The sequence below is a fragment of the Sapajus apella genome, unplaced genomic scaffold (assembly GCF_009761245.1).
Source record: "Sapajus apella isolate SASKATOON/1434 unplaced genomic scaffold, GSC_monkey_1.0 scaffold146, whole genome shotgun sequence".
NCBI classification, from domain to species: Eukaryota; Metazoa; Chordata; class Mammalia; order Primates; family Cebidae; genus Sapajus; species Sapajus apella.
Genome location: NW_022437086.1, coordinates 1,778,126 through 1,799,920, shown reverse-complemented (window position 1 = coordinate 1,799,920; position 21,795 = coordinate 1,778,126). Strand labels below are relative to the sequence as shown.

At 45.4% G+C, this 21,795-nt stretch overlaps 2 protein-coding genes across 9 annotated transcripts in view; both read right to left on the bottom strand.

The window, feature by feature from the left end:
* TMEM248 (transmembrane protein 248) overlaps positions 1 to 1,320 on the bottom strand; it is a 42,113-nt gene extending 40,793 nt beyond the window's left edge. The window contains exon 1 of the mRNA XM_032264778.1: positions 1,195 to 1,320. The gene's annotated coding sequence lies outside the window, so the exon portion shown is untranslated. The remainder of the gene's footprint in view (positions 1 to 1,194) is intronic.
* A 12,192-nt stretch (positions 1,321 to 13,512) lies between these two features.
* RABGEF1 (RAB guanine nucleotide exchange factor 1) overlaps positions 13,513 to 21,795 on the bottom strand; it is a 77,227-nt gene continuing 68,944 nt past the window's right edge. For all 8 annotated transcript variants that reach the window (XM_032264689.1, XM_032264690.1, XM_032264683.1 and 5 more), the window contains 2 exons: positions 20,226 to 20,482; positions 13,513 to 16,108 (listed from right to left, as the gene is read on the bottom strand). In XM_032264689.1, the coding sequence (XP_032120580.1) occupies positions 15,710 to 16,108; positions 20,226 to 20,482 (656 nt within the window). In that variant the 3' untranslated portion in view covers positions 13,513 to 15,709. The remainder of the gene's footprint in view (positions 16,109 to 20,225; positions 20,483 to 21,795) is intronic.

Here is a 21,795-nt window from a genome sequence, read left to right as displayed (position 1 = left end):
GCAACTAGCTCTACAGCTGCAGCTAGAGCCTAAATGGAGTCGGTGCCAGTCAGGCAGTGTTTGGTGATTTCAGTACTGAAATTCCGGTGCTAGCCGTGATTCCAGTTCACCTCAATCAGGCCACAGGAATCCCCCCAGCATCTCACTGCAAGTTGAAACTCGCATCCTTACTCCTAGACAGTAAATGCACTTGGGGGTCAACGCACGCCTAAGTATACCTTAGGTGCGCAACAGGTCTATTACCCGTCAGAATTCCTAGGTGAAAAGAGGAAGTAGGCGGACACCATGATCGGTCAGGCGCTGATGAAACATTCATCTACAAATGAGATACACATGCTCAGACCCTAGGCTGACCCTAAGCTGACGGTGCCACAGAGACAAACCACTTGATCGCATACTCAGCAGCAGCCTCGGAGTTTTTCCTCCCACTCCCTCCCATGGCCGCTCACCTTTGAGGCAGGAAAGGAGCAGTTCAGGGGGAAGCCACGATGCTTACAAAGCAGCTCACCACTCATCAGCCAGTGACAGCTGTAATCTGCCGGCTGAGAACTAAACTCAGACACCAGATTCTTCCACAAAGGCCTCCTCACCGGCTGTCCAATGGGTACAGCGTTGAGACGACTCAAAACCGCACAACAGGCCTGGCTGTATTCCTGACGGTGCCTCTCCACCACCTTGCGACCACTTCGTATTTTATTAAGAACACTAATAAAGAGTCCGCCTCACTCTGGATAGCTACCAAGCTCCACACAGGGAGCACCACCCTGCCGTTTAACTTTCTGCGCATACGCGCGTCTCTCCCTCCCACCTTTCTGAGATGGGTCCGACCGGCCAACGGAGGAGAAACGCAGACACTCCCCAAAGTCCAAAGATGGCAAACCACCAAAAGGTCCCCGGTGCCAAATCCGACTTATCCAGGCCTCGGCTCCAGACGCGGTAAGACCCGCCATCTCCAAGGCCGGCGGGGAACCCTGGCTCGGGGAACGCGGGCGGGCAAACACCGGTGTAGACGGACCAGGCCGAGGTCGGCCGATGCTGGGCGACCCCCGTCAGCAGCTGGGGAGGGGGCTGCACCCCGAAAACGGGGAAAGAAGCCGGCGGAGGGGCCACTCCCGGCCAGCACGCCCCCCGCTCCCGGCCCCGCGAGCATCCCGGACTAACCCGACCCCAGCCCGCCCGCCAGACCCGGCTCACCCCGCCTCGGCGGGCAGCGGCGCGCCCCGGACCCGGTCGGGCCAGCTGCTCGGCGGACGCCCGCGGACGCGCTGGGCTCACTCCTGGCAGCGCGCGGCGGGCCCGGGGCCGCTCGGCACCATCCTCCCCGCCGCGCCGGGGGCAGCGTCCGGCTCCGCGGGGCCGAAGCGAGTACCAGACGCCAACTGGGCTCCCGCCGCCGCCTCAGCTCTGGCTCCGGCGGCCGCGGTTTCCGGGTGGAAAAAAAAAACACACACACACACACACACACGCCACCTCCAACGCCGCTGTGACCTCCGACCCCGGGCGTCCGACGGCGGCGCGGCCGGGACAAGCTTCGTCAGAAGCAGGCGGTGGAAACACGTTTCCGGGCCGGGTCGCGTGCGTGGCGGACGTGCGTGGAGTGCGTGATGGAGGTTGGTGGGTCTGCGTGCGGGTTTGGTGCTCTGCGCGTGCGTGTGTGCGTGGTGCGTACGTGTGGCTCCTAGTCAGTGTGCGTCGTGTACAAAGGTGCGCGCGTGTGTGACGGGTGTGTGTGTGCAGCGTGGATGTGTAGGGAGTGTGCACACGTTAGTGCACACAGTGTGCTTACGTGTGCGCCGTGCGTGTGTCTGTTGATGTGCTGGAATATTAATCACTGCTGATAAACGTATGATTTGGGGCTGGGCGCGGTGGCTCACGCCTGTAATCCTAGCTCTTTGGGACGCCGAGGCAGGAGGATCGCTTGAGTCCTGGAGTTCGAGACCAGCCTGGGCAACATAGGGAGACTGTCTCTATTTATAAATAAAAACAAAATGAAGGCCGGGCTCGGTGGCTCATGCCTGTAATCCCAGCACTTTGGGAGGCCGAAGTGTACGGATCACGAGGTCAGGAGTTGGAGACCGGCCTGGCCAATATGGTAAAACCCCATTTCTACTAAAAATACAAAAATTAGCTGGGCGTGGTGGCGGGCGCCTCTAGTCCCAGCTACTTGGGAGGCTGAGGCAGAAGAATCGCTTGAACCCGGGAGGCGGAGGTTGCAGTGACCCGAGATCGGGCCACTGCGCTCCAGCCTGGGCGACAGAGAGAGATTCCCTCTCAAAAAAGTAAACTAAAAACAAAATGGAAAATGAAAAAAGAAGTATATTTTTGTAAAATCACTTTGCAAAATAATTTGCATTATGCAGTACACTTAAAGAAGCACACATCCTCTCTTGAAATATGTTATTCTGGAGAAACAGTTGCACTTATGCACCAGTAGACAAAATAATGCTCATAGCTGCACTGTTTATAGCAGCAGAATGGTTCCCTAAAAATTGAGGAGAAAAAGCAGATGTCCATACAGTCAAATGTAAAAATCAACTTTGATATATTTATGGTTTGGTTTGTTTTTCTACAGACAGCGTCTCCCCATGTTACCCAAGCTGGTCTTGAACTACTGGGCCCAAGTGATCCTCCTGTCTTGACCTCCCAAAGTTCTGGGATTACAATTGTGAGCAGCCATGCCGTGCCCATCTTCATTTTTAATCAGATACAAAAGACAAGTGAAAATTATTTAATACAGTTCACACAATTATGGTAGTCAATTTCAGAATATAATTTTGGCAGGGAGCAAATCACAAAATGGTACACTGCTACATATTCCCATTATATAAAATTCAAAACAGGCAGGTTAATCAACATACTGTTTAGAGATGCATAGGTAATTGATTGAACAGGGGTAAAAGCTACATAAACTTCATGTTCAGTGTGAGGGAAATGTGATGGGCGGGGGCACATGGTGCTTTACAGGTAATGAAAGTTTTGTTGTTACTTTTTTTTTTTGAGACAGAGTTTCACTCTTGTTACCCAGGCTGGAGTGCAATGGTGGGATCTCGGCTCACCGCAACCTCCGCCTCCTGGGTTCAGGCAATTCTCCTGCCTCAGCCTCCTGAGCAGCTGGGACTACAGGCACGCGCCACCATGCCCAGCTAATTTTTTGTATTTTTAGTAGAGACGGGGGTTTCACCATGTTGACCGATGGTCTTGATCTCTTGACCTCGTGATCCACCCGCCTCGGCCTCCCAAAGTGCTGAGATTACAGGCTTGAGCCACCGCGCCCGGCCTGTTGTTACTTTTGAGAGAAGGTCTTGCTCGGCCACCCAGGCTGGGGTGCAGTCTCACTGCAGCCTCAACCTCTCAGGCTGAAGTGATCCTCCTGTCTCAGCCTCCCGAGTAACTGGGACCACAGGTGTGCACCACCATGCCCAGCTAATTTTCGTATTTCTTGTAGAAATGGGGAAACCCCCATTTGCCCAGGCTGGTCTCGAACTCCTGGGCTCAAGTGAACCACTCACTTCCACCTTCCAAAGTGTTGGGATTATAGGTGTAAACCAGCGCACCTGGCCAACGGGACCCATTTTAACAAGGGTTTATCAGGTGATGCCTGCAATGGTCAACACAATGGCTCAGTTCCTTCATTGAATACCCTCTTATTTCCATGGTTCTTGCCCTCATTTGTCATCTTGCACCATTTGAATTACCTTCCTTGTTGTAATGGGTGTCACATAATCTGCAAGTGCAGGCAGTATTGAATTGTGTGTATATAACGATGGAACCAAACTCCCTAGTGAGATGTCCCTTACCCAGGCTATGACTGATAATGTAATTAAAGGAGCCCCACCGCCAATGGCACCATATATGACCTAGTGATTGAGACTGTAGGAGAATGTAAAAAAGGCAACCTCAAATCTTTTATCCTAGCTACCTTGTATGGGATTTCAATAAAATTTTTGTTTTTGTTTTGAGATGGAGCCTTGCCCTGTTGCCCAGGCTGGAGTGCAGTGACATGATCTCAGCTCAGTGCAACCTCCACCTCCCTGGTTCAAGCAATTCTTCTGCCTAAGCCTCCCAAATAGCTGGGATTACAGGCACATGCCACCACGCCCCGCTAATTCTTGTATTTTTAGTAGAGACTGTTTTGCCGTGTTGGTCAGGCTGGTCATGAACTCCTGGCCTCAACTGATCCACGCACCTTGGCCTCCCAAAGTGTTGGGATTACAGGTGTGAGCTACTCAGTCTAGCCAAGATTTAAAAAACCCTTTTTAATGGGGACAAGTTCTCATTGTGTTGCCCAGGCTGGTTTTGAGCTTCTGGCCTCAAGCAATCCTCCTGACTCAGCTTCCCAAAGTGTTGGGATTACAGGTGTGAGCTAGCACGTCCAGATGGATTGTAAAAAAAAATTTTTTTTTTTTAAAACAGAGAAATTAGATGGTGCAGCCATTTTTAGGAAACAATCTGGCAGTGTCTCAAAAAGTTAAACATAGAGTTACCATTTGAAGCCAGGCGTGGTGGCTCATGCGTATAATCCCAACGCTTTGGGAGGCTGAGATGGGAGAATTGCTTGAGCCCAGGAGTTCAAGACCAACCTGGCCAACATGGTAAAACCCTGTCTCTACTAAAAAAAACACAGAAAAATTAGCCGGGCATGGTGGCAGGCACCTGTAATCCCAGCACTTTGGGAAGCTGAGTCAGGAGGATTGCTTGAACCCAGGAGGCAAAGGTTGCAGTGAGCTGAGATCACACCACTGCTCTCCAGCGTTGGCAACAGAGTGAGACTCCATCTCAAAACAAACAAAAACAAAAAACCAGCCTGGAAAACAGCAAGACCCTGTCTCAGATGAGCAAATAAGTTCTAAGACATATGGCTTTATTTAAAAAACAAAGTTACTGGCCGAGTGTGGTGGCTCGCGCCTGTAACCCAGCACTTTGGGAGGCTGAGGCGGGCGGATCACTTGAGGTCAGGAGTTTTAGACCAGCCTTCCCAACATGGCGAAATCCTGTTTCTGCTAAAAATACAAAAAATTTGCCAGGTGTGGTGGCAGATGCCTGCAATCCTAGCTACTTGGGGGTGCTGAGATGGGAGAATGGCTTGAGCCCAGGAAGCAGAGGTTGCAGTGAGCCGAGATCACACCATTTCACTTCAGCCTGGTCGACAGAGCCAGACCTTGTCGCAAAAAAAAAAAAAAAGTTATCATATGACCTCACAATTCCACTTCTGGAGACCCAAGATAATTGCAAACAAAAATTCCAAATAAATGGTTGTATAGGAGTGTTCATAGCAGCATCATAATAGCCAAAAAGTGGAAGCAACTCAAATGTTCATCAGCTGATTAATGGATAAACAAAATGTGGCAAATCCACACAGCAGAATGGTAGTCAGCTGTGAAAAGGAATGAAGAACCTATGCAAACTACAGCACATATGAATTTTGAACATATTATGTCAAGTGAAAGAAGCCAGTCACGGCCAATATGGTGAAACCCCATCTCTAGTAAAACTACAAAAGGTAGCCAGGTGTGGCGGTCTGTACCTGTAATCCCAGCTACTCGGGGGACTGAGACAGGAGAATCACTTGAACCCGGGAGGCAGAGGTTGTAGTGAGCCGAGATCGCACCATTATACTCCAGCCTGGGCGACAGAGTGAGACTCTGTCTCAAAAAAAAAAAAATTTCTCTTTTTTAAAGAAAGAAGCCAGTCACAAAAGACCATGTAGTGGATGACACATTTCTATGAAATGTCCAGGATAGACAAATCTATGGAACAGAAAGCACATTAGTGGTTGGGTTGCCTAGGGTGGGCAGGAGGCAAATTGCGAGGTGGTAATAGACAGGGGGTTTCTTTTGGGAGTGAAGAAAATGTTCAAAAATAGGCCGGGAGTGGTAGCTCACACGTATAATCCCACAACTTTGGGAGGCTGAGGCCAGTGGATCACGAGGTCAGAAGTTTGACACCAGCCTGGCTAACATGGTGAAACTCCATCTGTACTAAAAATACAAAAATTAGCCTGGCATGGTGGCGTGTACCTGTAATCCCAGTTACTTGAGAGACTGAGGCACAAGAATCTCTTGAACCTGGAAAGTGGAGGTTGCAGTGAGCCAAGATCAGGCCATTGCACTCCAGCCTGGGCGACAGAGCAAGACTCCGTCTCAAGAAAAAATAAATATGATGATGGTTGCACAGTTCCGTGGTTAAAGTAAAAACCACTGAAGTGTGCACTTTTAATTGAGTTAATGGTATAGTATGTTAATTATATCTAAACAAAACTTTTTTTTAAAAAGGTTAGGGCTTTACAAAAGAAAGAAAACCAAAACAAGAAAAGGCATAAAAATATGGGCTCTAAATGTGGAAATCTTTAGACAGTTAACTTTTAAATGGCATGAAAAAGAAAGAAATTTACAAAGAGCCAGCAAAACCTTGAGATAAGTTTCTAGAAATCTGGGGTTCTCACTGTGAAGTCTTCTCAAACTCCTTAGCATATATGATTCTGAGGCTTAGAGAAATTTTAGAGGCTGGGCGCGGTGGCGCACACCTGTAATCTCAGCACTTTGAGAGGCCGAGGCGGGCGGATCACGTGAGGTCAGGAGTTCAAGACCAGCCTGGCCAACATGGTGAAACCCCATCTTTAAAAAAAGAAAGAAAGAAAAAAAAAAAAAAAACAAATTTCAGAAAGAAAATGCTTCCAATGAACTTACAACATTGAATGCCAAAATACCCGTGTTTGTTTGCTTATTTATTTATTCATTTTGAGACAGGGTCTTGTACTGGGTCTTGTTCTGTTGCCCAGGCTGAAGTGCAGTGGCACAATCATAGCTCACTGTAGCCTCAACCTCTCAGGCTCAAGCAATCCTCCTGTCTCAGCCTCCCAAGTAGCTGGGACTACAGGTGCATGCCACCACTCCCAGCTAATGCTTTTATTTTATGCTTTGTAGAAACAAAGTGTCTGTCGCCCAGGCCAGTCTCAAACTCCCAGGCTCAAGCAATCCTCCCACCTCAGTTTCCCAAAGTGCTGGGATTACAGGTATGAGTCATCGCACCCAGCCCCCACTTGTAAAATTAAGGTAGTAGTTCCTTGTCCCATACTTGCAAATTTTTCTTTAACATTGAGATGGTTTTGAAATTAAAAAATAAGGCAGTAGCTGGGCATGGTGGCGCATGCCTGTAATCCCTGCTACCCAGGAGGCTGAGACAGGAGAATTGCCTGAACCCAGGAGGCGGAGGTTGCGGTGAGCCGAGATCGCGCCATTGCACTCCAGCCTGGGTAACAAGAGCGAAACTCCATCTCAAAAAAAAAAAAAAAAAAAAAAAGGCAGAGCATAATGGCTCACACCTATAATCCCAGCACTTTGGGAGGCTATGGCCAGAGGATCACTTGAGGTCAGGAGTTCGAGACCAGCCTGGCCAACATGGTGAAACCCTGTCTCTACTACAAATATAAAAAATAGCCAGGCATGGTGGGGGGCACCTATAAGCCCAACTACTCAGGAGGCTGAGACAGGAGAATCTGTTGAACCCCGGAGGCGGAGGTTGCAGTGAGCTGAGATCGCGACACTGCACTCCAGCTAGGGTGATAGCATGAAACTCTGTCTCAAAAATAAATAATAAACAATAAAAAATAAAGTGACATCCCTATCAAATAAAGAATCAAAGCAGTAATAGAGAAAGAAGATCCACAAGGACAGTACCTCTTGATCCAGTTCCCAGCGGGATTCGAAAGGCCTTTCACAAATGTGTATGGGAAATGGTCAGGATTGAGAAGAAACTCTTTAAAAAGTTCACGATGACAGGAACCCAGTGAAGAGTGTTGCTGAGGGGCAGCAGAATTGATACAGGGCCGAATGGAGATTCCACTGTGAAAGGGATCACAGGGAAAGTCTGGTTCAAAGTTGGAATGTGTGATTTTTATTAAACATGTATAATGTATATTGTGACAGTGTCTTCCTGACCTGAATGCCAATAAGGGAATGGATATTAACGTCTGAATGGAAATTTCTTTCCCTACTGAGTAAAATGAAACGAGGAATGACAAGTACACCTTTCTCCAAATAGACACGCAAAAATGAGAGCCTTTATCATTACCCAAACCAATTCACATAGTCCATCTGAAACCATATCAGAGACCTGTGCCAGGCACAGTGGTTCACACCTGTATTCCCAGCGCTTTGGGAGGCTCAGGCAGGAGGGTCTCTTGAGGCCAGGAGTTCAAGACCAGCCTGGGCAACATGGCGAAAACCCACCTCTATAAAAAATACAAAAATTAGCCAGGCATGGTGGCAGGGTGCCTGTAATCCCAGCTACTTGAAGAACTAAAGTGGGAGGACTGCCTGAGCCCAGGGAGGTTGAGGATGCAGTGAGCCATGATGGCACCAGTGCACTCCAGCCTGAGTGACAGAGTGGGGCCCTGTCTAAAAAAAGAAAAAAAAGACATGGCCAGGCACAGTAGCTCACGCCTGTAATCCCAGCGCTTTGGGAGGCTGAGGCAGGTGGATTGCCTGAGGTTGGGAGTTCGAGACCAGCCTGACCAATGATGAAACCCCATCCATCTCTCCTAAACATATAAAGAATTATCTGGGCGTGGCAGCATGTACCTGTAATCCCAGTTACTTGGGAGACTGAGACAGGACAATTACTTGAACCAGAGAGGTAGAGGTTGCAGTGAGGCAAGATCCTACCATCGCACTCCAGCCTGGGTGACAAGAGTGAAACTCCATCTCAAAAAAAAAAAAAAAGAAAAGAAAGGTAAATAACCAAAAAAATTAAGCTCTGAAGTTGTCAGTTTAAGGCTCAGTAAACTGTTAACCAAGCAAACACTTTGTAACATGATTTTTTTCTCATTAAGAGAATATGGGCTAAGTGCACTGGCTTGTGCCTGTACTTCCAACGCATTGGGAGGCTGAGATGAGAGGATCACTTGAGCCCAGGAGGTTGAGACCAGTCTGGGCAATATAGGGAGATACAGTCTCTACAAATAAGAAGAAGATAGTCAGGGGTGGTGGTGTGAACCTGTGTTCCCAACTACTCAGGAGGCTGAGGTGGAAGGATCCCTTGAGGTCAGGTGGTCAACACGGCAATGAGCTATGATCGCACTACTGTACTCCAGCCTGAGTGACAGAGTGAGACCTTGTTTCAAAAAAAAAAAAAAAACCCAAAAACCTAAAGAGCAGAAGGGTAGTGTATTATATTTACTCACACATGTGCCCATTCTCTTGTTTCTTCATTTGGAATGTCCAAGTTTCCTTCATCCATCATTACCTTTTTGTTGAACAACTTCCTTTAGCCATTCTTTTAGGGGTGGTCTACTGGTGAAAAATCCTATGGAATGTCTTTATTTCATTTTCATGTCTAAATGGTATTTTTGGCATTTTTTTGAGCACTTGAAAAAATGTTATTTCACTTTCTTCTGGTCACCATTGTTACTGAAGAGAAATCCACTGTCATTAAAACCATTGTTCTACTATAAGCAATGTGTGATTTGCTGTTTACTACTTTCAAGATATTTTTGGCCAGGAATGGTGACTCATTCCAGTAATTCCAGTACTTTGGGAGTCTGAGGAGGGAGGATCACTTGAGGTCAGGAGTTCCAGACCAGCTTGGGCAACATAGGGAGACTTATGTATTTTTTCTATAAAAAATACAGAAAATATTAGCCAGGGGTGGTGGTTCATGCCCATAGTCCCAGGCTGAAGTGGGAGGATCACCTGAGTCCTGAAGCCCAGGCTGCCTTGAGCCATGATTGTGCCATTGCACACCAGCCTGGGCAACAGAGAAGCCTTGTCTCAAAAACTCTATCCACCAATCAGTCGATCGTTTCACTATAGGTAATCTGTCATTTGCTATTTAACTACTTTCAAGGTTTTTTTGTCTTTAATTCTGAGAGGTTTGTGACATGTCTTTGCATAATTTATTTATCCTGTTTGTGGTTCACTTAGCTTCTTAAATCTGTAGCTTTCTGCCTTTGAAATTTTGGGGGAGATGTTCAGCTGTTAATTTTTTTTTTTAGCCATATGCATTTTTCTCCTCTCCTGCTGGGACTCCAGAAGAATAACAGATTTTTTTTTTAACTATCCCACAGGTCCCTGAGCCTCCATTTTAAAATTTCAGTTTTCTCTCTGTTGCTCACATTGGAAATTTCTATTGATCTGTATCCCAGTTAATAGATCCATTCTTCGGTCTCTGCTGTTGGAAATAGAAATTGGAAATAGATGCTCGATGCAAAGAAAAATTAGTACTGGGACTAAGGATCTCTCAGCAAAGCAATTCTTTTTACTTCCTGCAGAAAGGGTCCCAAAGCAATCTTGCCACGAGAGTACAATGAACAAAGGAAAGCAGACATATTTATTTCTTACACATTTGGGGGGGTCGTCTTTACTGCTGTGTCTGATCTGCGCTGGCTGGAGCCAGACCTCACAATCTAAACTAACACCTGATTGGCTAATAACTTAAAACTTTTCTAAACAGGAAAAATCAATGGAGAGCAAAAAGGGGAAGTTCAAATAAGGAAGGGGCACAGGCTGCAAGCTGGGACATGCCTGTGAGCACGTTCAGCACAGATATCTTCATTAAAGTACAAGGACATAGAATGTACTATGCACCTGTAAGCATGTCTAACAGCTACACTGTGTAGGGGTTCTAGCAAAAAGACTTCTAAAGAAAGTGTTTAAAACAAACTATTATTTCCAACACTTAGGAATTTTTTTTTAAACAAGAAAGGAAACTTTGAAGAGGATATTTTTATTTCCCACACTGCAATTCTAACATGATTTTTTTTTTTTTTTGAGATGGGAGTCTTGCTTTGTTGCCTAGGCTGGAGTGCAGTGGCACGATCTCAGCTCACTGCAACGTCCGCTTCCCTGTTCAAGTAGTGATTCCTGTGCCTCAGCCTCCTGAGCAGCTGAGATTACAGGCATACACCACCACACCCGACTAATTTTTGTATTTTTAGTAGAGATAGCGTTTTACCACGTTGGCCAGCCGGGTCTCAAACTCCTGACCTGGCGGCTTATGCCTGTAATCCCAGCACATTAGGAAGCCAAGGTAGGAGGACTGCTTGAGCCCAAGAGTTTAAGGCCAGCCTGGACAACATAGTGAGATGCTGTCTCTATAAAAAACTTAAAAATTAGGTGGGTGCAGGGGAGCACAGGTGTGGTCCCAGCTACTCAGGTGGTTGAGACAGGACAGCTTAGGCCCAGGAGGTTGAGGCTGCAGTAAGTAATGCGAGCACCACTGCACTCCAACCTGGGTGACAGAGCAAGACCCTATCTCAAAAAAAAAAAAAAATTTCAAGACGGCAGCAACGGAGCCCTGAAGTCCAAGCATAGGGCCCTCTGCAACCATACCTTTGTGTTTCTCTGTCTTCTGTTTCTCATATAGATCCTGAAAGCCATGTTCTCTATAGGTGATTTATATTTGTTTCCAATTGTAAATTAATTTTTCCCCATAATATTTGCTAACTGGTTAGCACTGGTATATAGGAAAGTCATTTTGTACAGTTAAGTTTTTTTTTTTTTTGAGACAGAGTTTTTGCTCTTCTCGCCCAGGTTGGAATGCAATAGTGCAATCTTGGCTCACTGCAACCTCCGCCTCCGGGTTCAAGCTCTCCAGGTAGCTGGGATTACAGGCATGTGCCACCATGCCCAGCTAATTTTGTGTTTTTAGTAGAGATGGGGGTTTCTCCATGTTGGTCAGGCTGGTCTCAAACTCCCGACTTCAAATGATCCACCCGCCTCAGCCTGCCAAAGTGCTGGGATTACAGGTGTGAGCCATTGCACCCAGCTAGTTTTTATCACTCTTGTAGAATTTCATCTCTAACATAGAGATGAAACTCTATAGTTAATATAAATTTTCTTAGGTTTTCCCTTTTTTTTTGTTTTTTTTTAAAGACAGGGTCTTACTCAGGCTGCCATGCAGTGGTGAGATCACAGCTCACTACAACCTCAAATTCCTGGCTTAGGTGATCTTCTCACCTTAGCCTTCCCAGTAGCTGAGACTACAGGTGCATACCACCATGTCCAGCTAGTGTTTTATTTTTTATTTTTTTTTAAAGACGGGGTTTCACCATGTTGGTCAGGCTGGTCTTGAACTCCCGACCTCAGGTGATCCACCCGCCTTGGCCTCCAAAGTGCTTGGATTACAGGGGTGAGCCACGACACCCGGCTAGTGTTTTATTTTTTGTAGATATAGGGTTCTATGTTGCTGAGATTGCTCTCGAACTCCTGGCCTCAAGCCTTGCCCTCCAAAGTGATTACAGGTGTTAGCCACCACACCCAGCCTTCTCTTGGGTTTTTCTACATAAAATAACCATCTACAAATAATAGCTGTCATTTGTTCTAAGTTCAGAGAAAAATTCCATGAAGCAGTAATATTATCCCCATTTCACAGCTGCAGGATCTGAAACATGAGATTTGTTAAGGGCCAATGAACTAAATAAGTAGCCAAGGCCGGGCGCAGTGGCTCACACCTGTAATCCCAGTACTTTGGGAGGCCAAGGTGGGTGGATCACCCGAGGTCGGGAGTTCAAGACCACCCTGACCAACATAGAGAAACCCCATCTCTACTAAAAGTACAAAAAAGTAGCCAAGGCACAGTGGTGCATATCTGTAATCCCAGCTACTCGGGAGGCTGAGGCAGGAGAATCAATTGAACCTGGGAGACGGAGGTTGAGGTGAGCCGAGATTAAACCATTGCACTCAAGCCTGAGCAACAAAAGTGAAACTCTGTCTCAAAAAAAAAGTAGCAGGCTGGGCGTGGTGGCTCACACCTGTAATCCAAGCACTTTGGAGGCCAAGGCAGGTGGATCACCTGAGGTTGGGAATTCAAGACCAGCCTAACATAGTGAAACCCCGTCTTTAAAAAAAAAAAAAAAAAAAAAAAAAAAGTAGCAGAATCAAAATTCAAAACCAAATCCAAGCCTTCCAGCTCCAGAGTTCATGCCCCTACCACAAGACAATAATAGCTCTATATTGATTACGTTAACTCATCTTTTCTCTATTTTTACTTCTTTTTGAAGACCGAGTACCTTGGTAGAACTACCAGAACAATGTTAATTGTGGTGACAGCAAATATTCTTGTCTTCTAAAGCTGGCAAATGTCTCTAATGTTTCATTTTTAGGTATGATGATGGCTGTAGCTTAACCAGAAAACCTTTATAGCATAGAATATTAATAATAGCCGGGCGCAGTGGCTCAAGCCTGTAATCCCAGCACTTTGGGAGGCCAAGGCGGGTGGATCACGAGGTCAAGAGATCGAGACCATCCTGGTCAACATGGTGAAACCCCCTCTCTACTAAAAATACAAAAAATTAGCTGGGCATGGTGGCGCGTGCCTGTAATCCCAGCTACTCAGGAGGCTGAGGCAGGAGAATTGCCTGAACCCAGGAGGCGGAGGTTGCGGTGAGCCGAGATCGCGCCATTGCACTCTAGCCTGGGTAACATGAGTGAAACTCCGTCTCAAAAAAAAAAAAAAAAGAAAGAAAGAAAGAATATTAATAATAATGTATATTTTCCTAAGAAAGAACCAAATCAATTTTTGGAAGAGGGATGGATTGCGAAACTTTATTGATAAAGACTTCTGTCCAAAGGTTTATTCCAATCACATTTACCATACATAAAATACCAACACCTTCTTGTTGCAAAAACAGAAACTCTGGCCATTGTATTGATGCTGACTTAAGAGAAACAGAAGCCTATAAGGCGAGAGTCCATACCTGAAGAATTTGACCAATATGAGATACTACCAAAAAATCAATTCAATGATCTACTTTAAAGATATGTTAAGAGACCCAAAGAAGTCAGCTTTTGTGGGAAGTTGATTTGCAGTTTATTTAACAAACAGAATGTACAATAACTAAAAGAACTGTGTATTTTCCAGGGGAATTAAGACTACATATCTGGATTCGCACCTAAAAAGCACATAGAAAATTAAAACAAAGACAAGGAACTTTTCTACTAACATCACTTGGACCCAGGTTATTCTATGAGAAGATTCTCACTGGCTTTTGGTAGTAACTCATCACCTTCTATGCAAGCCTGCGAACCAGCTGACTCAGTGAACTGCTTCCCGTCTTCAGTGCATGATGACACAGATGTGTCAGGCTTCATAGATCTTACATGTAAATTTAAGAATAAGAAGTTTTATATCCATCTTGATTTTATTCCAAAATTACTGCTCTGCAATTTTGGGCTCCATTCTTAGGAAGATAATGGAAAAGCAAGAGAATCCTTCCCAGCTGCTTGTGTGAAGTGATGCTGTTCCCGAAAACAGTGCCCTGGGGCCTCCCTCATGCACGATTTCACAAGTATACTTGCACAATCTGTGGAAGTCACTGAGTGGAAGAAAAATCATCAGTGGTACATGTAGGTTATGGAAGGTTCCACTGCCATGAGAAGAGGTTCTACAACGCAGGTAGCTGTCCAGCCTCCTATTTTACTCATTTAGTTAACATCACACTGTGCATTGAGTGCAAGATTCTTTGGTTACACCGTATTAACCACCAGGAGGGTACCTCCTGGTTTGTACAACACATCAGTGGTTCTTACGGGAGCGGGGGTGGGGGGAGATATGGCCCCAGGAGACATCTGACTGTCTGGAGAGAATTTTTCACAGCTCTGTGGGGTGCTACTGGCGTCTAGCAGGTATGGTGAGCAGGAATGCTGCTGAACATTCTACCATGCACAGGGTGGACCCTCACAACAAACACCTCTCAGGCCACTAATGTTAACAGTCCTGAGGTTGAAATGTCCTGAAAGAGGATCAGAAAACGTATCTGGCCTGCCCATAAAGTCAAAAGTACATTGTGGAGGCTGCAAGACGCCCCCTGCATCTTATAGCTAAGGGACCCGTCACCTACCACCATCAGTGGCCTGTTAATTCCTGCCTTCCATTCCAGACCCAGGGCCTGCTCCTTCACACCAAACAATCCAATAGAGATTTGCTGAATGAATAAGGGGAAAATAAGCTAAAACCATGGTTTAAAGTCTCCTATCGACTACATGAAACAACTATTTTATGTGGCCTAAAATTTATTCTGAAACTTAGTGGTGTCATAGTCTCTGACGATATAGAACCTCAAAGTTAGGGCTAACATGTTGTTAAAGATGGAGTGCACATCTTCAGGAAAGTTTGTTTAAACACTTCTCGAGTCATTTTAGTGGGACAAACCAAATAAAATGGTGCTAAAGGCAAACATTCAATATACTTCATTTTAAACTAAAAAATTAACATATAAAATGCCATGCACAGCAGACACCATTCCTTGTTTTTTTTTTTTAACATATTTACAATTTTACATATTATCAATATAATTTCTATCTTTACAATTATAAAATTATTTCAAACTGTGGAAGAGTGGTACCATTGAATTTCCTTAAACATACACTTTGTAGCATTCATTTGTTTTATACTTTAAAAGGCAATTATTTACCAAAACCAAACCACAGAGGAAGCATATAGGAAAATCATGGAGGGGAAAAAAAGATTGAGACAAAATTTGCACACAAGTCTTATGTGAATCTGTATCAGTAACTCAAATAAATAGTATTTTATTATTAACTAAGCTTCCCCTGCTAGGAAAAACAATAAAAGCAATCCCCATCCACTGTACCTTTAAAAATGCTCTGATATTTATAAGCAATTTAGTTATATTCTAGATCCCAATCAGCTGAAAGTAGTAAGGGCTACCTACAATTTAGGCTCAAATAAATACTCTCCACGTAAATTGTGATCATCCCGCATAAACTTGAGGTTGCAGTGGTGGAGGAAGTTTATCATTTTCAACGTTTTCAGAGTCAATAGCAGCTAATGGTTGATTCGGAGGCTTTATTTCCAGCGGGTATTTCTCAACAATGTCTTGAACTTCCCTTGCAATTCCATCTGTCCAATCTATTAGGTCTTTTTCAAGTTTCTTGGCTTCATTCATGATCCTTTCTTGTCGTTCATTCAACTGAGACAGGAGATCCAAGTTCTTGTACATTTGCTTGACACCTAAGCAAGCATCAGGAGACCAACTCTCAGCTTCTTGCTTCCTGGGAGAGGTCTGGCCAGACATATAGCGATCAAAATCCTCCTGACTTAAATTCAAAGACTGGGCATCTAACTTCTCAATAAAAGCCACAGCACAGCACTATAAGAAGAGGACGTTAATACAGTGGTATTAGGAAAGCTACACATACTCGAATCGATTTGTAAAAATCTTTTTATCACAGAGAATTTAAAATAGAAGCAAAAGTAAACAAAACAAACTAATGAACTTCCAGGTACTCCAGTGTCAAAAATTACCTACTCCTATACCCGATCATGCTTCCTGTACACTCCCAGGAGCTCCGGAGTCAGTGTCTCGGTGCAGCCTCCCCTGGTGCACCACAAAGCCATTCTGCATAAAGCCATTCTGTTTGCGTCTTCCCAGGCCTGCTATCCCTACCCAGGATGCAAGCCCCAAGTGAGCATGGGTCCTCAAGACACTGGTGTGACACACGGACCTCTGATCCTCAAAGAAATTTTTTTTTTTTTTTTTTTTTTTTTTTGAGACGGAGTTTCACTCATGTTACCCAGGCTGGAGTGCAATGGTGGGATCTCGGCTCACCGCAACCTCCGCCTCCTGGGTTCAGGCAATTCTCCTGCCTCAGCCTCCTGAGTAGCTGGGATTACAGGCACGCGCCACCATGCCCAGCTAATTTTTTGTATTTTTAGTAGAGACGGGGTTTCACCATGTTGACCAGGATGGTCTCGATCTCTTGACCTCATGATCCACCCGCCTCGGCCTCCCAAAGTGCTGGGATTATAGGCTTGAGCCACCGCGCCCGGCCCTCAAAGAAATATTTTAACATCAAGTGGTTAAAAGAACAGCTCTGGGCGGGGTGCGGTGGCTCATGCCTGTAATCTCAGCACTTTGGAAGGCCGGGGCGGGTGGATCACAAGGTTAAGAGATGGAGACGATCCTGGCCAACACGGTGAAACCCTGTCTCTACTAAAAATATAAAAATTAGTCGGGCATGGTGGTGGCCGCCTATAGTCCCAGGTACTTGGAAGGCTGAGGCAAGAGAATCACCTGAACCCGGGAGGTGGAGGTTGCAGTGAGCCGAAATTGCGCCACTGCACTCCAGCCTGGCAACAGAGTGAGACACCATCTCAAAAACAAACAGAAAACAAGAACGGCTCTGAAATGACAGAATCTGAGTTAACTGTCACCTCTTTGACTTAACAGCAACAGTGAGTGACCCTGGGAAAGTTACTTAAGGTCTCTGAGGTTTCTGCACCTGTAAATGGGGGGAAATACCACCCAGATTTATTGTGAGAATTAAACAACACAGCACATGCCACGTGCTTCCAAGAGCCCTGCAGTGAGCAATGAATACATGGTAGCAATTATTGGTATAGAAATACCACTGCAAAGGCCCAATTCAAGAGACATCTGAGCCAGGCGAGTTGGCTCATGCTTGTAATCCCAGCACTTTGGGAGGCCGAGGTGGGAGGACTGCTTGAGGCCAGGAGTTCGAGACCAGCCTGGGCAACAGTTGAGGTAGAAACCCCATCTCTAGGAAAAAAAACAAAAAAAGAAAAAGGAAAAACTGATTCATCTGAGGAGAATGGAAGCACATGCCCATCTGGCTCAGGGTGTGTGTGGAGTTGCTGTGGCCCCTCTGTGACCTGGAAAAAGGAGGTGATTCTAACTCCTCGCTTAGGTGAATGGAGACATGCCATTGCCACTAACAGGAACAGGGAATACTGGAAAAGAAACAAACATTGGAAGGGGAATTAGCTCTGAATAAATTGTATTTGAGGTGCAATACAAGTGTGAGGTCAAGAGAGGTGACACAGAGCTGTGAGTCATCACTGCACAGGTGAGTGACAGCTCTGTAACAGAGCAGATGGTGCAGGAAGAGATGCAGAGAGTATGGGGTCCCAGGGAATGACACGATTCAAGGTGGAAGTAGGAGACACAGACTTTACAAAGAGATAAGAAGTAGTGGAATTGTGGAAGCGAAGGAACAACAGAAGTTGCAGAAGAAAGGAACAATTGAGAGTGCTATGAGAAGTGAAGTAAGATGAAGACTGTGAGTACCCGTGGGGTCTGGCAGCTGGCAGACTGTACTTTTGCCAGAGCAGTTTCAATGGAGCAGTGGGTGTGGGAGACAGACTCTGAGTCAGGCAGGAAGAGGATACAGAGGGAAGGTACAAACATACTTAAGGCTGCAGGCCAAGGGCACTAGAAGCTGCTGAGTATGTGAGCCAGCCGCCTCTACTGTTGGCAACAGTGGCTCTGCTCACACACATCCTGGTCCTCCTTCACTTCTCCCAGGACCTACCATGTCTCCACGTTCATACTTCTCAGACTTCCAGACTGTCTGACCTGCTCTGGATAAAGAGCTGAATTCAAAAGGCTCTTCCTTTACAGGCAAGTGTATGTTTCATTTATATTAATAAATATGAGGCCAGATGCAGTGGCTCATGTCTGTAATCCCAGCACTGTGGGAAACTGAAGTGGGTGTATTGCTTGAGCACCTTGGGAGTGTGGTTTGAGAGGAGTTCAAGACCAGCCTGGCCAACAAGGTGAAACACTGTCTCTACTAAAAATACAAACATTAGCTGGGCGTGGTGGCACATGCCTGTAATCCCAACTACTTGAGAGGCTGAGGCACACGAATCGCTTGAACCCAGGAAGTGGAGGTTGCAGTGGGCTGAGATCACACCACTGCATTCCAGCCTGGGTGACAGAGTGAGACCCCATCTCAAAAAAAAAAAAAAAAAAAAAGATATAGGAGTACTTCTAATCTCATTCTATTTGGGCTACTGAAACTTTTTTTCAGTACTACAGTTTAAATCTCAATGTGCCTGGGAGGACAGAAAACACTGTGAATAAGGGAGCAAGCATCATTTTGATCAAGAGCATTCCCAAGTTCCTCCACCTGCAAACCACACTCTCAAGATGCTGGTGATGACAGCAACACGCAGCTAAACACAATTGTGAAGGGTGACGAGTGACGGGGCAGGTCCAGGTTTGGAGGAAACCTGAGGCTGCTTATACAATTCTAGGAACCTACTTACAAGAAAAGGAAAAAAAGTGGCAAACACATACCTAGAATATAGAAATAAATCACAACATATTTCTAGAGTCATGGAGATTCAAGTACCTTTTTTGAGATCTTTTTAGGTAATTTATCAGAAATGCTCCCTATGCATCCTGGCTTCCCCTCCCCACCTCTTAGTTACCAGGCTCTCAGCACAGAAAACCACGTCAATAAGCTGCTCCAAGGCTCCAAATTCATTAGCTTCACAGTACATTCAGTTGAAAGCAAACAAGCAGAGTTTAGCAGGAAGAAAAAGGAAGTATTCAGGTCAGAAACGGTGGTTCATGCCTGCAATTCCAGCTCTTAGGGAGGTCAAGGTAGCAGGACTGCTTGAGCCCAAGAGTATGAGACCAGCCTGGGCAACATAGCAAGACCCCATCTCTCTCTCAAAAAAAGATTAGCCTGTGTAGTGGTACATGCCTGTGGTACCAGCTACAGAGCAGGCTGAGGTAGCAGGATTGCTTGAGCCTGGGAGGTTGAGGCTGCAGTGAGCTATGACTGTACCACTCTACTGCAGCCTGGTTGGCAGAGTGAGACCCTGCAGCCAAAAAAAAAAAAGGGAGGGGGGGAAGTACTCAAGCCTTATTTTTATATATATATATAATTAAATACTATCTTGCCTAGAATCAATAACCACTGCAACAAAACCATCCTTGAAAATCATTTCACATCCTCTGAACTCACCTTTTAAAAAAAAAAATCTCAGTATTCAATTCTTAGAAGTAACTTGCGGAATAAAACAAACAAAAAAAATCAATCTTAAATCCTCTCAAAATGAATTAATGTCCAAGATTTGCCTTATTTATGGTTGAAAAAGCCCAGGCAAGAAAAGGACTCTTCCCAGGACCCTGGGGAGTGATGCCCAACACATGTCATCTGTTTCCTACAGGATGAACACAATCTCTGATCAAGTGCTGGGAGGTGGAGTGTCTGTATGGTATGGTCCTTGTGCTCTGTGACAGAAAGTGAGCTTCTTCAGCCACACTGCCTTCTCACACAGGAGGCTTCACTTGTCATAGGTCTGAGAGGCCTGTGACCTCCCTAAAATCACCACTTCCCCTAGTTCTCCTCCATCACACAGGAACTCACTCACTTGTCATAGGCCTGAGAGACCTGTGGCCTTCCTAAAACCACCGCCTCCCCTAGTTCTCCATCACACAAGAAATCACTCACCAGATTGGTGAAATAGTAGCCATCCTCTCCAGTCATCAGCCGGCTTGGATTGCAGAAGCGCGTGATATACTGGATATTGGACTGAAGGCGTGGGGGGTTGCCCTTCAGAACGATGTAGATGAGGGTGGGGAGGAAGTCATCCGCCGATGCTGGCTCGTTCTTGGTGATCTTAATGGCATTGAAGATGTGCTTGCTGCACTTGGTGATACAGGCCAACTTATCTCGAGGCACACGCTTGGAATCCATTTCGATGATATCTACAAAGCAGAAAAGACACTATTTCCCATGAGAAAAGAATCACATTAAAAAAAAAATCATATAAAAGAAGCAACAGGAAAATCATTTTTTATCTCTAAAGTTACAAAGAAACCCTAACCCCTTCTCTAGCAGTTAACTTAGTGTATAAATGACTCAGACCCTCCCAAAACAGTAAGTATGAGCTCATACTCACAGAAAACAGAACCACGAGCCAGGTACTACACAGTGTGCCTTACAAGCACGTTTCTCTAATCCTCAGATTATGTGATGGACACTATTAATAGTATCCATTTTATGGATGAGGGGGCTGAGGTACAGAGAGGTTAAATGATTTTCCCAAGATCGTACAGACAGTAGGTAGCAGGGTGGGAATTTGAAATCATGTCTATCTGACTGTAAAGCCCACTTTTTTTTTTTTTGGACAGAGTTTCTCTCTTTGTTGCCCAGGCTGGAGTGCAGTGGTGCGATCTCTGCTCACTGCAACCTCTGCCTCCCAGATTCAAGCAATTCTCCTGCCTCAGCCTTCCAAGTAGCTGGGATTACAGGTGCCTGCCACCATGCCTAGCTAAATTTTTCTACTTTTAGTAAAGATGGGGTTTCGCCATGTTGACCAGGCCAATATCAAGGATAAATTTAATCTCAAAATAACATTTTACTTCTTCCAGAGAAAAATTTCACTACCCACGGCTACCATTAAGTCCATGTAATGGGCTCTCACGAATGCGTATCCTCTTCCAACAAGCCTAGGAGAGAGGGAAGGGTGCTGAGGCACACAGTGACAGCACTGTTGGAGTGGGAGCGTGCCTCTGGGGGTGCACATCTGCCAGCAACTTGGGACACCATAAGAGAAAATAGCCAAGGCAGCTTAATTTTACACCAAATTCTTGCCACTAGCAGGAATAAAAGTTTCGGACTTGGGTCATGTGGTGGTGTATACCAAAGGGTTCTTTCTGCTCTTAGGTCATCAACCCTGAGGGTCAGTCTTCCTAGGCCCATCTGCCATGAAAGACAACGTGTGGGGGACAGATGTGCTGGGCAAATCCACAGGCCTTATTTTAATTTATGAGTGCTTTATTCCCTTACTTATGAGGCTACTGTGTGACTTATATAACTTTTGCCTACTTTATTGTTTGGTTCCTTTAATTATGGGTTATAATTATTGTTACCATGTCTTCATCTATTTATTTTTTTCTACTTAAATGGAACTTAATACAAATAAGAATTGGATTGGGTAAGATTTTTTAAGCTATTTTTACTACCTTCATTTATCTTTAGCCTTCTACCTTTTATTGGTGATTTCTATTCTCTCTTT